A 14,579-nucleotide genomic window follows, 5' to 3' on the forward strand; every position below is an offset into this window, starting at 1 on the left:
AAAGATTGTACACCATCTCTTCATCTTCTGTGAAGAGGTGGGATATTCTCACAGAATTTGTCAACATCACACTGAAGTCTCTGAGCGACACCAGGTGGGAACAAAGCTAGACTCTGTCAAAGCTAAGCGTTTCCAGCTGGGAGGGAGACAGCAAAATAGTTTCAGAGGCAAAGTCCTTCTCTGAGGAGATTGTCAGTATGGAGTTCCTTTCAGTTTGAGATATACTTCAAGAAATTTACCCAGCAAGTCGTCTACTTAAGGGTTAAAAAGGCTCTTGGGAAATTGAAATTCCTCATAGATGAAAATCTTGACTTGGTCTTCCTAAATCTAACAGTAGCTCTGAGAGTGTTCCTGACCATGTCTCTGCAGAGAGGTCCTTTAGTAAACTGAACGTCATATAAACATACCTTCATTCAAATATGAGCTAGCATTAATCTCCATTGAATACAGTGTGGCCCGGTCCATTTTATTTATGTAATACTTGACAGATAGGCAGGTCCAAAGGCCCAACATGGAAGAATGTAGTGATGACATGCTTATATAGTCCAAGCATGTTACCAGCATGTTTACTGCCACCAAGTAAAAGCATTTGTTGTTACAAGTTATTAATACTACCTAATATATTTTTGTTATTGATTGATCTGATCATCTACTGTTATATGTAACATAAAGTAAATGTATGTAATGAGGGATGTGTTTGTTATGAGTTATTTAATAAATGAGATTTATACAGCCCAAGAGAATATTTGTGTGGTTGTTCAGTTATCTTGAGGGGGTGGATGGAGCACATTGTAATGTGTGTATGTGTATGTCTGTGTGTGTGTGTGTGTGTGGGGGGGGGGGGGGGGTGTTATGTGTCTGCATACCCCTATGAAATTGGGTAGTTGCACCCCTGGCTGCTCCACAGAGAGAACCGTGTCTCTGAGCAGAGCAGCTGGAGTCTCGTAGCTTCATGTTTGCAGGCAGAGAAGGTGCTTTGGTATAGTGTGTGGTCTGAAAAATGGTACGGATTGAAGTCTGTTTGGCTGCAAATGCACTTAATATCAGCAGGGTTTTGACGCAAGTGTGACGCGACTGTTTCCTTTAGATCCAGCCTCTACTCAGTGACCGAAACATGTATTGGCTTGGCTGCACACCCTTCTCATCTCCCCGCAAATAGGGGATTAAGGCTTCTGCTTTATCCCCTATTTGCGAGATACACTCAGCTCACAGAGACCTCGTTGCTGTGGCGTCTCACCGGACTGTGGACGGCTCCACCAGCTGATCGGCGATGGTTGGGCGGCTTACCATAGCCCCTGAATATTAATCACCTTTTAATCTTTAATGTTTAATAGTGTAGGTTTTATTGTCTGTTATTTCATTCTTGTTCCAGGAGGGGGGAGGCCAAGGTGGTGGACTGCTGTGTCTGGTGGGGGGTTCCAGTTTACTGTGTGGTTTCCATCACATGTGCAGTGATTCACAAAACGGGTGTTTGCTTTTTTTTTGCGTTGTTTTAACCACCTCGGTAAGCTCCTCCTCCAGAATATTTTAACAGACTTTTATCAAGGATTGTTGTTTTTATTAAGGGGTTTCTTAACATTGTTTTTAACTGAAATTTAATAAATTACATTTTAAAACAAACCACAGCCTCTGTCTTGGTTTAGAGCAGGACCTACACCTGCCTTTTTTCTTTTCCAGTGGCGTTGTTGAACTTTTTATCCGTGCTGCTACACAAAGATAAAAATAAAAGCTATATACAACTAGTGCAACTTAAAGCTTGAAGCCCATTGAGACAACTGTTGTTGTAATATTGGGCTATATATATAAAATTAGTTTACACATTAAACTTGGTCTGCTTGTCTTTGTTGAAACTAAAAATGTTTCCATCTTGCCTTTAAGATAAGATAAAGATAAAGATACTTTATTGATCCCAGCTTGGGAAATTGGGTTGTTACAGCGTCAGCGTTAGGCTCAACATACAAACATACAAACAATGGGTGACAGAGAACAGAACAATCAATCAGAAAGAAACATCAGTGAAAAACAGTTGTACTGCCTGACAGCTTTGGAGAATAAACAGACAGACCTTAAATGAGTTATCTATTGCACATGGATGATGAGTTCTAGAGTCCAATGGAGTGAGGTATGAAGGATCTCCTGTAGCGGTTTGTGTGACAGTGAAGCTTCCTTAGCCTGTTGGAGAAGGAGCTCCTCTGACCATCCAGTACAGGATGGAGAGGATGCTCAGGATTATCCATGATGGATACCAGCTTATTCAAAGTCCTCCTCTCCATCACAGATTCAAATGTGTCCATCTTACATCCTATTACAGAGCCAGCTCTACTGATCAGTTTGTTCAGTCTGTTACTGTCCCTGGCAGATATGCTGCCCCCCCCCAGCAGACCACAGAGAAGAACAGAGTGCTGGCCACAACAGACTGGTAGAACATTTCAAGCATCTTGCTGCAGACGTTGAAGGACCTCAGCCTCCTCAGGAAGTAGAGTCTGCTGCTGGCCTTCTTATACACAGCAGAGCTGTTGCTCTTCCAGCTCAGTCTGTGGTTGATGGTTACTACCAGGTACTTGTACTCCTCTACCTCTGCCACATCTCTGCCAAAGATGCTGAGAGGCTGGGAAGCTGGTGGTTTCTTCCTGAAGTCCATCACCATCTCTCTGGTCTTCTCCACATTCAGCAGCAGGTGGTTTGCTCCAGACCACCTCATAAATTTATCCACCAGATCCCTGTACTCCTCCTCCTGCCCACCATTAATGCAGCCGACAACAGCAGAGTCATCAGAGAACTTCTGAAGATGGCAAGACTCTGAGTTGTACTGGAAGTCGCTGGTGTACAAAGTGAACAGGAAGGGAGAGAGCACAGAGCCCTGTGGGGCCCCCACACTGCTCCTCATCACGTCAGACAGGACACCGCCCACCCGGACAAACTGTCTTCTTGGGGACAGGAACCAGACATGCAGTTTTCCAGGTGGCTGGCACCTTCATCAGACTGAGGCTCAGGTTAAAGACGTGCTGGAGAACTGTGGATAGCTGGGCGACGCAGGACTTCAGTATCCTGGGGCTGTTGCCGTCTGGGCCAGGAGCCTTTCATTGGTTCATTTTTTCCAGTTTTTCCCGTTTTTGATCCAGTAATTCTCTTCATCCCAGACCACACCTCTCTCATGATGTTTTGCTGGAGTTTTGCCTCCAGTTTTCCCTTGTAGGAGTTTTTACATTCGCTAAACTTGTCTCTCAGCTGGTGCTGCACCCCCTCAGCCACTCCTTGTCTCCCGGTCACTTGTTGTTGGGGTAACAGCGGACAGTCCTCGAGGGCATGATGGCGTCCTTACAGAATTTAATGTATTCAGGTATACAGTCAGTTGTGCTGTCCTCACCGTGGGGCAGACAGAGAGCGTCCCAGTCTGTCCACTCAAGGCAGTCCTGCAGGGTCTCCTCAGCCTCTGGAGTCCACTTCTTCACCCTCCTTTTGGACAGGAGCATTCTCCTGACCAAAGGAACGTACTTAGGAGAGAGCAGAACCTTCTCATTTGAGAAGGTGTGTCCAAACTTTTGGTCTGTACTGTACATCTACTTTCAATTTTATTTATACTTCAATAGTAATTTAAATGATGTACAAACCTGATGTTTCTGTGTGTTGAGGACAAGATGCAAATGGGTCTTCAGCTTCTGTGGAGATGTTTGGTTTTGCATCCTGATCCAAAACAGGTTCTGAAGTGGTCTCCGTCTCCTTCTGAGTGACAGACTGAGGTAGATGCTGTGGGACATCTTTCTCTCCCTTCTTCTTCTTCCCTTCCGTCCCTCCGGCCTGGATGGTCTCCATGGGGAGCTGTGTCTTCAGCTGCTCAGCTCCCCAATTCTGGAACTCTCTCCCCCAGACCTCCGTAACATCGACTCCTTTTCAAATTTTAAATCTAGACTGAAAAACCCACCTGTTTAAATCTGCTTTCCCTGATCACAATTTTTCCTCTTCTGCAATCTGATTTTATTGATGATTTTAACTAATTTATTGTTTTTAACATGTCGTGATTTTATTGTGTTTTCTTTCAATCTGTAAAGTGTCCTTGGGTATTTTGAAAGGCGCTTTAAAAAAATGTATTATTATTATTATTATCTTAATTGTCTTGGACCACAACAGCTGCTTTTAAATATTTTAGAAGTGCATCTATTATTTACAGAAAAATAGAAAATATTTAGACATATATACCAAACTAGAGAGAATTAAAACATTATATTTCTAATGCAATTTCTGACAACAAGCAGAGGAACAACCACAAGTAATTACCTGTTTGTGTGTGATTCAACCAGCCACCAGTGAACTGCACCCCCTCTTGCATTTTCTGGCTTGTTGTATTTCAAAGAGAACCACAAAGAGTTTCTGTGTCGAGCAACAGAAGGCGCTTTTTAACTTTTAAAATCAAACCTGCAGATAACAAGAATGGAGGTGCTCCATCATTCATATTACAGAAAGGAAAAACTGAATGATTAACCTCTAGTCTGTGCCGCCCCCTGGAAAATGCCGCCCTGGGCGTCCACCAATGTTTTCTGTATCGAAAACCGCCACTGATTTTATATAGAGAACATTTACAGTCAAGGTTCTGTCTATTGTTACCTTAAGGTGGGCGGGGTAACAGGCTCCTCCCACAAAATAATCTTCTTATGATGATGATCGTCAAAATGCTGAGAGTGTCGCGTTGGGGGAGGGGGGGGTTTAGAAAGTCGTACCCAGTCGCAAAGCAGGGAGGGAGGGAGCAGGAGGTTCCAAGGAAATAAAATCTCGAGGGGTAAAAAGAAAAACAGGGACTAACAACGAGAGTAGACTACAACAGGAAAACAGAATATTATGGAGCAGCACAGGAGGAAGGCAAAGACAGGACTTAATAGAACAGACAAGACACAGGTGAGAACTATCAGGACAGACCAGGAAGTTAAACGCAAAACTAACACAACTAGGAAACCTTTCAAAATAAAACAGAAAACATGACATAATAATTGAACCAAAAACAAAAGCAAACAAATGAACTCAAACCGTAATAGTGATCCTCACAGACATTGCACTGCCTAATTCAGCCAACAGGTGGGAGCAAAGAATCATCTGCACTGAAGCATAAAAACTGAGCTGAGGAAGGAAATTCTGACATTTATTTGAGGATTTTTTTGTCTCTTTTGAGGAAAACAGAATTCAATCAGAAAAATGGGTAATTATCAGTCAATAATGTAGACACAAAAAACATTTTCTATCAGAACATTTTCTATCAGAACATGGTCATATTTCCACCTGTCTCTGCAGCATCACTCAGATGTTCCATATTTCTTTTCATGCTTCACTCGTCCCTTTGGTTCTCCTCAGACTTCCTCTGGAGGGTCACAGACAGCAGAAACAGTAACCTGGAAGTATTGAAGAACAGGCCTTTTCTATCACAAAGACGGGGGTGTCATGATTCATTAGTTTAATCGATGAATCGATTTCTATTCCGACGATCCAATCAGATCCATCTGTCTGAAGCTGAATTAAATAGAATCTAATCAACCTGAACCACTGAAATGGATTCAAAATGACATAAATCAATAATTGATCTTAGAAAACACCATATGGATTGAGGTACAGTAGATTTATGTTCCTATAAGATAAAACCAACCAATCACAGCAGACAACACACGGATCAGTCCATCATTCCAGTCCAATGTGTGGACAGACTTTGAATAAAGTCATGTGACCATCCAGTGTCTAGAATGTTCTAAGAATGTTCCCTTTGGATTCTCTGGATGTGGAAAAACAACAGTGGTGAACTTTAGGAAACTAACATGTGAATGGATTTGAAATTCATTCTTGGGGGGGGGAGCATAACAGCTGATAGGTATCCCCCAGAAAAACTCTTGTGGTGTCAAAGTAACATCTCCACCTGTTGGGTGGAGGATCCAGGTGCAAATCCTGGCAAGAGAGTTCTGGTGTTTAGTGAGTGAAGGTGTTTCATGAAAGATTGTTCTTTAACTGTTTCATCTTCTGTGTTCATGGGATTCATATTCATAGTCAGACGTTTCTGTTGATGAGCTCTAAGAACAGGATTACAAATGGAGAATATCCAGTTACTTTCCACAGAGAAGTAACTTTCTGTGTGACAGTAATAGTTACAGATTCCTCAGTCCTTCTGTCTGTCTCCTCTGTCTGGGTTTAGCTGAAATCATGGTTCATATCATTGACTGGACTGAATGTAAACTCTGAACCTAAATAATCGGATCAGTTTGATATAAAAGTGTTCATGTCATGGTGCCTCTGTCAGCCCCGCCCCTCTCTACTCTGCTCTGGAGGTTTCCCAGCTGTTGCCACTCACCTCATCAGCCCTGCTGCCGTCTTAAGTCTTCAGCCAGTATTCGTCGCCAGTTCTTTGCTCCTCCATGGTGCTTGTCTGGTCTCTCATGTTTATGCCAAGAAAGTTAATCCTGTTTAGTAATTTGTCTTACGCCTCGCTTCCAGGACACAATCATCACGAGTGCTACCAGGGATTTCCACCGGAACCGCCTGTTCTATCCACACTCTCTTCACCAGCCATTCATGCCCTTTCAGCCTCCGCAGAAGCCCTCCAGCCACGCCTCGTCTTCCTGCCACATCACCTCTGGGAGATCACCTTCAAGAACAAAATAAATCTAATCACTTACCTTATAACTCTCCTGTGTTCCCTCCAGGTTCCAGCATCTGGGTCTGTCTCAAAGCCTCGAATACTATGACAGTTCATTCATATTGGAGGCTGCTCAGCAAACAGGTTCAGGTTTAATTTTTTTTTTTGCTTCAAGTTTATCATTTTGTGATGATGTGGTCACTTTGGTCTTCCTATAATACATTTTTGGATTATTTAAAACTCAAAGCTTCTTCAATCAGTGATTTTTCATGTACGTAAGATGACAAAGGGGGCGGGGCTTGTGTGTGGTGTGAGTGAGGAAGCAGAAAGCAGAGATCAGACCAGAGAGGAAGATGAAGGAAACATGTCTGCTCTGTAAGTACAGAAGCTGTTTGTCCGCTTTGACTGTCTGCTCTGTTGGTGTTGATGATGAGGAGGAGGTGACATGAAAAGGAGGTCAGGCTGAGGAGAGGAGCAGCTGGAGGAGGACAGAAGGAGTTCAGCTGTTCTGATTCCAGGAGCTGAACTTTCTGCTGCTAGTTAGAAGCTGCTGCTTCCAGAACACAGCTGGACCTTCTGGACCTTCTAGACCAGGAAGAGTCTGCAGACTCACACAGAGAAACATGGAGGACGGAGCAAAATGTGGAAACCATGATGCTTCCACCTCCATGCTTGACAGTGGGAGGGGTGTTTTTGGGGTCATAGGCAGCTTTACGTTGAGGTCAAATATCTCAATGTGGGTCTGATCTGACCACAGAACCTTCTCCCAGTCTCTCTGAATCATGAAGGAGTTCAAACTTCAGGTGGTTCTGCTGTTCATGGGTCTCTAACCAAGGAGACTTTGGAGTTCTGCTCGATGTTGAACCATTGCTCGACAATGGTTTGGGAGAGGTGGTCTGGAGGGGTCATACTGTCCTCAGTGATAGTGATGGGGGAGGAATCTGGCTCGCAAGTTGCTGAGGAAACCTGTGCAGTGAGGGGGGTGGAGGAGGGGTGTGGGACCTCAAACCTGGCATAAAAGGTGTTAAGCTTCTCAGCCAGTTGTAGGTCGTCAGCAGCATGTTGGGCTCTGGGCTTGGAGTTGGTGATTTACCTGAGCCCTCCCCAAACAGAGGTGACGTTGTTGACAGAATTCCTCCCCCGTCCTGGGGGAGGATCCCTCCTTCATGTGGCCCCCCCTGAGGTTTCTTCGTTTTTTCCGGAATCCGTTTTTTAGGAGTTTTTCCTTACAGAGAATGGGGGTCAAAGGGCAGGGATGTCCAGTTTAGTTTAGTCAGTTTGTTAGTTCCTTTTAGTATTTTCCTATTGAACTCTTTGTATTCGTGATCCTTTTGATTTTATGTTTCACTTTTTCAGTTGCCTATACGAAAACCCATTGAGACGACTGTGGTTGTGAATTTGGGCTAAACAAATAAAACTGAATTGAATTGAACTGTTCCACCTCTTTAGAGAACTGGTACTTATCGCCCTTATAGCCCTCTTTGCCTTTAGCTCTATAGGCTGCTTCTTTCTCCTTCCTCAGCTGTCTCAGTCTGGGTGTGAACCAGGGTTTATCGTTGTTATTAGTAACCCTGGTTTTGTTGGGATGATGCTGTCCTCAGGACTGAATGTATGACGTCACAGTGTCTGTAGAATCATCCAAACGGTCTGTGGCAGCTCTAAACACATCCCAGTCCGTTATGTCCAGACACGTGAGAAGCTCCTCCACAGCCTCGCTGGTCCACATCTCAGACATCCTCACTGTTGGTTTAGAGAGCTTAAGCTTTGGTCCGTATGCGGGGATGAGGTGAATCAGGGCGTGGTCCGAGAAGCCCCGAGCCGCGGGGGCCACGGCTCCCACCTGATGAAGGCTATGGAGAGGATCATCCTCAGCCATCTCCGCACTCAGGTGAGCTCAGCACTGGACCCGCTGCAGTTTGCATATCGACCAGGCATCGGGGTGGATGACGCCATCATCTACCTGCAGCAGCGGGCCCTGTCTCACCTGGAGGCCCCTGGGAGCCTTGTGAGAGTCATGTTTTTGGATTTCTCCAGTGCTTTCATCACCATCCAGCCATCACTGCTGAGGAGGAAGCTGGAGGTTGCAGGTGTGGACCAACATCTGGTTGCTTGGACCATCAACTACCTCACAGACAGGCCACAGTTTGTGAGGCTGCGTGACTGTGTGTCTGATGTGGTGGTCTGCAGCACGGGGGCACCTGAAGGGACTGTGCTCCCCCCATTCCTGTTTACTCTGTACACATCAGACTTCATCTACGACTCCCACCACTGTCATCTGCAGAAGTTCTCAGACGACAGTGCCATTGTGGGCTGTGTATCAGGGGGGGACGAGCAGGAGTACAGGGGGGTCATCTCTAAACACCAGCAGGTCAAAGGAGCTGGTCCTGGACTTCAGGAGGTCCTCACCACCACAGTCACCGGTTAACATCCAGGGTTCAGACACTGAGGTCGTGGAGACATTTAAATACCTGGGTGTTCACCTGAACAACAGACTGGACTGGTCCAACAACACGGATGCTCTGTACAGGAGGGGTCAGAGTCGCCTCCACCTGCTGAGGAGTGTTGCTGTCTCGTCTGGCCTTCACAGATTCAGATGGTTCAGGACGTCCAAAAAGGAAAAGTGCAGAAATGTAAAGACACACATGAGTCTGCATGAATTTTCAAACCTTTTCCAAAAGGGGGAAGGTGGAGAAACACGACCTGTTAGGCTCTGTGGCTGTCCGCTCTCTCTGTCCTCAAGGCTAATAGGCCTTTTTATTATTCAGTGAGGGAAGATGTAAACATACTAGATACGTCATCAGAATGGTGTGCTTTTGTCTAGTCTGCATTGCAGGTGTTGTGGTTCCATAAACACTCCAGTACAGAAAGAAAACTGAGACTAAAGTCAAAAACAGGCCTACTGGTAAACTCTGTACATTATTTATTATTTAAGGCAGGAATCAAGCATATTTCTGTAATACAATATACATGCATATTGAGAACCCCTGTAATGCATAATGAAAAGATTATAGAAAAGATTATGGAACCCCTGTTCACCTCATCAATACCCCTAAGAGATCCAAAACAAACATGAACTCAGAACAAACATAATCACACATGGCCCAACTCACCACAGACCTGAAAAGGCATTTCACAAAAACACCACAAAATGTACGACCCCACAAATGCTGAAATCACCCAAACAAGGAAAAGTACCACCTGTGGGGGTTCAAAAGGAGAGTCATTCACCTGAAGGGCACAACTCAATTATCTCATAAACCCTGAAAACGATAGATCATGATGAAGAAGACAGAGAACTGACGATGCAGCTGCTTGGGTCAGCTGGTTCCATCAGAGATGAGAAGAATAAGGAATAGAAAGCAAAGAAGGGGAAGGGAAAGAAGATCCTTCCTGGAAACCGGTTCCCCAGAATCCGCAACAAAAAGGACCTGTGGAAGAGAAACCAGAACAGACATGAGGTGTCGAGGAGTTGGAGAAGAAGCCTAGAGAGGCTGGAGCTGCTGCGGATCATGTATATCAGGCCAACCTGGGGTTAGAGGAATCTGGAAAGCTGCTGACGTCTCTGACAGGCCAGACTTATGGTGAAGATGTGTTACCCTTTGCTGTGCCTGTCTACATGACCCTCCTAAACAACAAGCACAAAGTCAACGTGACCCCGGGTTCTCAAAAGAAAATCCAAACACACACAGATCAGAAGATAAACAACACTCATATTCAGTTACATACAATCAAAACACTCCAAACAGTTCCTGTTAAGAGAAGACGACCAGTCAGTTCGAATCGATGGTTACGAACGCAAAAAACAAATGTCGATCAGTTCGAATCAATGGTTACGAACATAAGATTCAATTGAGTGGGAGGGAAACTCGACCACCTGATGAGCTTCTCCTCTCCTGAGTCCCACCACTAGGGGCGCTCCAGCCCTATTCTTGAGGTGTTGAACTTTAGGAGAAAATGACTCCTGTGGCTAGCGACCCGCGGATTTTCTGCCCCTGTGTGAGTTGAACCTTCTTGGGAAACCGCTGGATCAGCTGCTGCCTGGAGGTCCTGCTGGACCAGTGTCAAAGGTCACTGTGGTTCATCTGCTGCCGTGCACTGGCTCCAATGAAACCAGGTGTCACCTTTCCTTGGACCCTCACTGGATGCAACGTTCTCTACGTAACATGGAAGGGTTTGTCCAACGTGCCCCCGACCATCTCCGTTCGATGACCTTTATCAGCACCCAGTCGGGACCTGCGTCAGTCTCAGTGGTTACACCTTTTGTATCAGAAAACTGATACAAAACTATGGAGAGCATTCTAATTAACAGGGTGAGACATTGTGTTTTTTGAGGTTCCCTGAGCATGGAAAATGTGACTGTGGCCCTGTAAAAAGTTCTATCTGCTACTCATGTGGGTCAAAGTCACTCTCTGACTTACTGAGCATCTGATTGACATCAGAGCATATGTTAGAGGGCCAACCCCATTTCATTTGGTCTGTGCACAGATCTTGCCCAATTTAGTCTGAATGTTTGATTTACTCTCCACCTTTCCTTGAGACTGTGGGCGTTATACCGTTTCAAGTAAATGTTTCAGGAATAACAGGGCTTCTGCAGGTCCTGGTTTCTGAAATGGATTCCATTGTCAGACCTGACTTTTATGGGATAATCATGGCGTTTAATGTAATGGTTAATATACATTTAATTACTGATTTGCTGTCTCCCTTCTTGGTGTGCCACGCCTCGGGCCACCCAGTAAATGATCTTCCACTACTGCATATGCTGATCTCAATGCATCCTTGTCATGCCTGAAACAACAACCATCTGTATGCAACTCTTTGCTCCCTGTGGACTGCACATCTGACCTGATCTTCACCGGTTTGTTTCACCTGTTCAGCACACATGTGATGTTCCTGTGGTCATGGTCTGTGATGTTGATCCCTTTGTGTGTGAATGTGAGCCACTCCTCCATGTGTGGTCAGTATTTGTAATGGGTGTTCCATGACTGTGTGCTAGAGTGGTTTGGTTCCTCCAACTGTATGTTTGGTGGATTTATATGAGGGGCCGTATAAGACATTATTTATTCTGAACCATTCACATTCATACATTCTTGCTCTCACAGTCATATATACTCTCTTTCGCATACATATATTCTCACTTGCACATCCATATATTCTCTCTCTCGCATGCATATATATTACTTTACACATACATACATTCTCACTCTCATTGTCACTCTTAAAAAAGAATGTATGTATGTGAAAGACAAGTATATATGAACGTGTGAGGAAGAGTTTATATGTGTGTGTGAGAGAGGAGTATGCATGAAACGGAAGTTACTTTGCATGAAAAGGAAGGCACTTTGAATGAAAAGGAAGGCACTTTGAATGAAACGGAAGGCAGATGATTTCTCGTGCTCTGATTGGACGAGAGGCCGCCACCTCCCATTTTGAACAGACGCTAACACGAACCAATAAGAAGGCCATCGGAACCTTAAGAAATATTTTATCTTCACCTCAAGTGGTCACAAATCTGTCTGCATCTCTAGAGACACAAAGGAATGTCTCAAATACCAATAATGGTAATAGAAGTGCCACCGAAACAGAAAATCCGTATCCACCTTATTCCTAGCCCCCATGAGCCTTTGCGTGAATTATGGGCGACACTTCCTGTAGACGCTGGAACACGCATTTACATTAAAACAAATTCCTCTTGTTTTCGATCCATAACTACATATAAATGTGGGAAAATCAGCTGTCATTTCTTAAAAAAGGCAACGGTGAGGTGGAGATGAAATATTTGTTAAGGTTCCGATGGCTGCAGGACCCCCGTGGCTACTTCTTGCCGGTTCGTTTTTTTAAAAAAATAAACTTTATTAACAATATCTTGCACATACAAAATACCAAACACAAAACTCCACTGTGTGCAAAATACAATCTTCACGTTCGCCATGAGAATGAACAAAAAAAACATAATGATAACCATGTAAAACAGGTTATGCAAAAAGAAAACAAAAATAATAAGGCAAAGGAATCTGTTAAAGTTTCAGGAGAGACCATGTTTCAACTGTTCTGACAGCTTTTTTGTTAGTGGAAGATTTAATACTGTTCACATACAAAACCATTTCTTTCTGAAAAACATAAAACACGTTTTTTTGTTGGCATATTTACACTTGTGTATAAAGTATTTAGCCATAATTATAAGTAAATTAACTACATATATTTTTTCTGCATTAAGTCTTTCTTGTGTAAAATATCCAAAAATAATATGCTCGTAAAATAATCTATAATCTTCACATAGATGAGTTCTTATAAAATGTATCACATCTTTCCAAAATAGTTGAGTGAAATAGCAAAACCAAATAAGATGAGGCACAGTTTCTGGTGAGGAATGACAGAATGAACAGTTTATGTCCAGATCTTTTTTAAACTTAGTAAAGAAATGTTTCACTGGATAAAATTTGTGAAGAATTTTGAAAGAAATTTCTCTGATTTTATTGGTGATGAAATACTTTTGTGGCAGGGTCCAAACCTTTTCCCACTGAATTCTACATCCAAAGCTGTTCCAGTATGAGATAACATACGGTTTTGTGGCAATCTCATTTTGAAACAGAGAACGGATACTTTGATTATTCCTGCTAGCTGAAAAACATACCTTTCCACACCACAAGTCTGTTAATTTGGGATTTCTTGCTGGTTCATGTTAGCGTCTGCACTGTAATCCCTAGCGAGTTGACTGAACTTAAAAATTATTGTGTAACAGATTACGCAACAGTTAAGTTATATTATTAAAACTTTTAAGTTAACATTTATTAAAATTCATATTGTCAGTTGGCTTACATTTGTATTATTTCATATAAAAAATATTAAGATTCCTCAACTTATAAAAGAGAGATTATTTACTTAAAGTTTTTAATATTTTCCAACTAAAAAACGCTTTAACTAACTATATTTTTATATTACTCAACTCATAAAATATGTAAAATTCACTCAAATGCTTTATAAATTCTTTAACTCATTAAATTTGTAGCATTGAAAATATTTAAAATTCTTCAGCTTAAAATGTATTCTAAACAGAGATATTGATACTGCCCCACTACATTTTAAAGGCTAACATTGATAAAAACCAACAAACGTGAAGGCCACACAATAGTGATTGCTTAATACACTTTTTTTAATTGCTCTTTAAAAAAAAAGCACAAATATCAAGAGGATGAAGAAACAATCAGTGCAATAAAACTGCATTATAAGAGTGCAACACAACATATTGACAAAAAGAGTTGGTTTTGTATTGTACGGCAGAAAAAGCAAATGATCACAACAAAACACATTAGTAGCATAACACTTAAACCAACAAATAGTCCATTCTGGAAGACTCACTCAACGAAACATTCTTCAGCGTCAATAAATGTCCTTTCAGTGGTTTGCTGTCCTCAAGGTTCAAGACAGCATTCTGAATAAATATGAAGGCAAGTTCAAGTTTTTTGGGGTGCTGTAGGTCCAGAGCATAGATATCCCTGAAGAGTTAGAAGAGATTAGTCAGTCAGATCTGTGGGACCACTGACGGCAGCATCAGGAGCATCACCACGACAACTGAGAGGAGAACCACAGCAGTGTCTGTGAGGTCTGGTATTCTGGAAAATACAAAACAAAAAACACAGATGAGTTCAGACCCTCAAAGATATTCATCACACTAATGTCCAAAACTGACATTCCTGTCAATGTGAATCTTTTCATGCTAACATTCTGTTAGCTTTTAATCAACTGGCTGTGATGCTTTAAGGACCAACTCCAATTAAAATTGTGTTTTTAAAAAGTTCTTTAGCATTTTTCTGAAGGAGGACATTTATAAAATAATTTAAGAATAAAGCTTCTTTTTCTTTATTCAAATAATGATGGATCAGGAGCAGAAAAGGTAAACGAAAAGGTTCCCACTCCTTCCAATCAGGAGTCCCTGATGTTCGCCTTTCATCTTCCGTCTCAGTTTTAAAACCAT

General features: G+C 42.8%; 1 protein-coding gene across 2 annotated transcripts in view; it reads left to right on the top strand.

Annotated features, from left to right (window-relative positions):
* The first annotated feature begins 6,903 nt into the window (after positions 1-6,903).
* The window catches only part of LOC144987117 (Fc receptor-like B), a 29,537-nt gene continuing 21,861 nt past the window's right edge, over positions 6,904-14,579 (top strand). For both annotated transcript variants that reach the window (XM_078936072.1, XM_078936073.1), the window contains exon 1: positions 6,904-6,982. In XM_078936072.1, the coding sequence (XP_078792198.1) occupies positions 6,961-6,982 (22 nt within the window). In that variant the 5' untranslated portion in view covers positions 6,904-6,960. The remainder of the gene's footprint in view (positions 6,983-14,579) is intronic.

Source organism: Oryzias latipes, chromosome 18, assembly GCF_053564925.1.
Source record: "Oryzias latipes strain Hd-rR chromosome 18, Olatipes_Hd-rR_3.1".
Lineage (NCBI taxonomy): Eukaryota > Metazoa > Chordata > Actinopteri > Beloniformes > Adrianichthyidae > Oryzias > Oryzias latipes.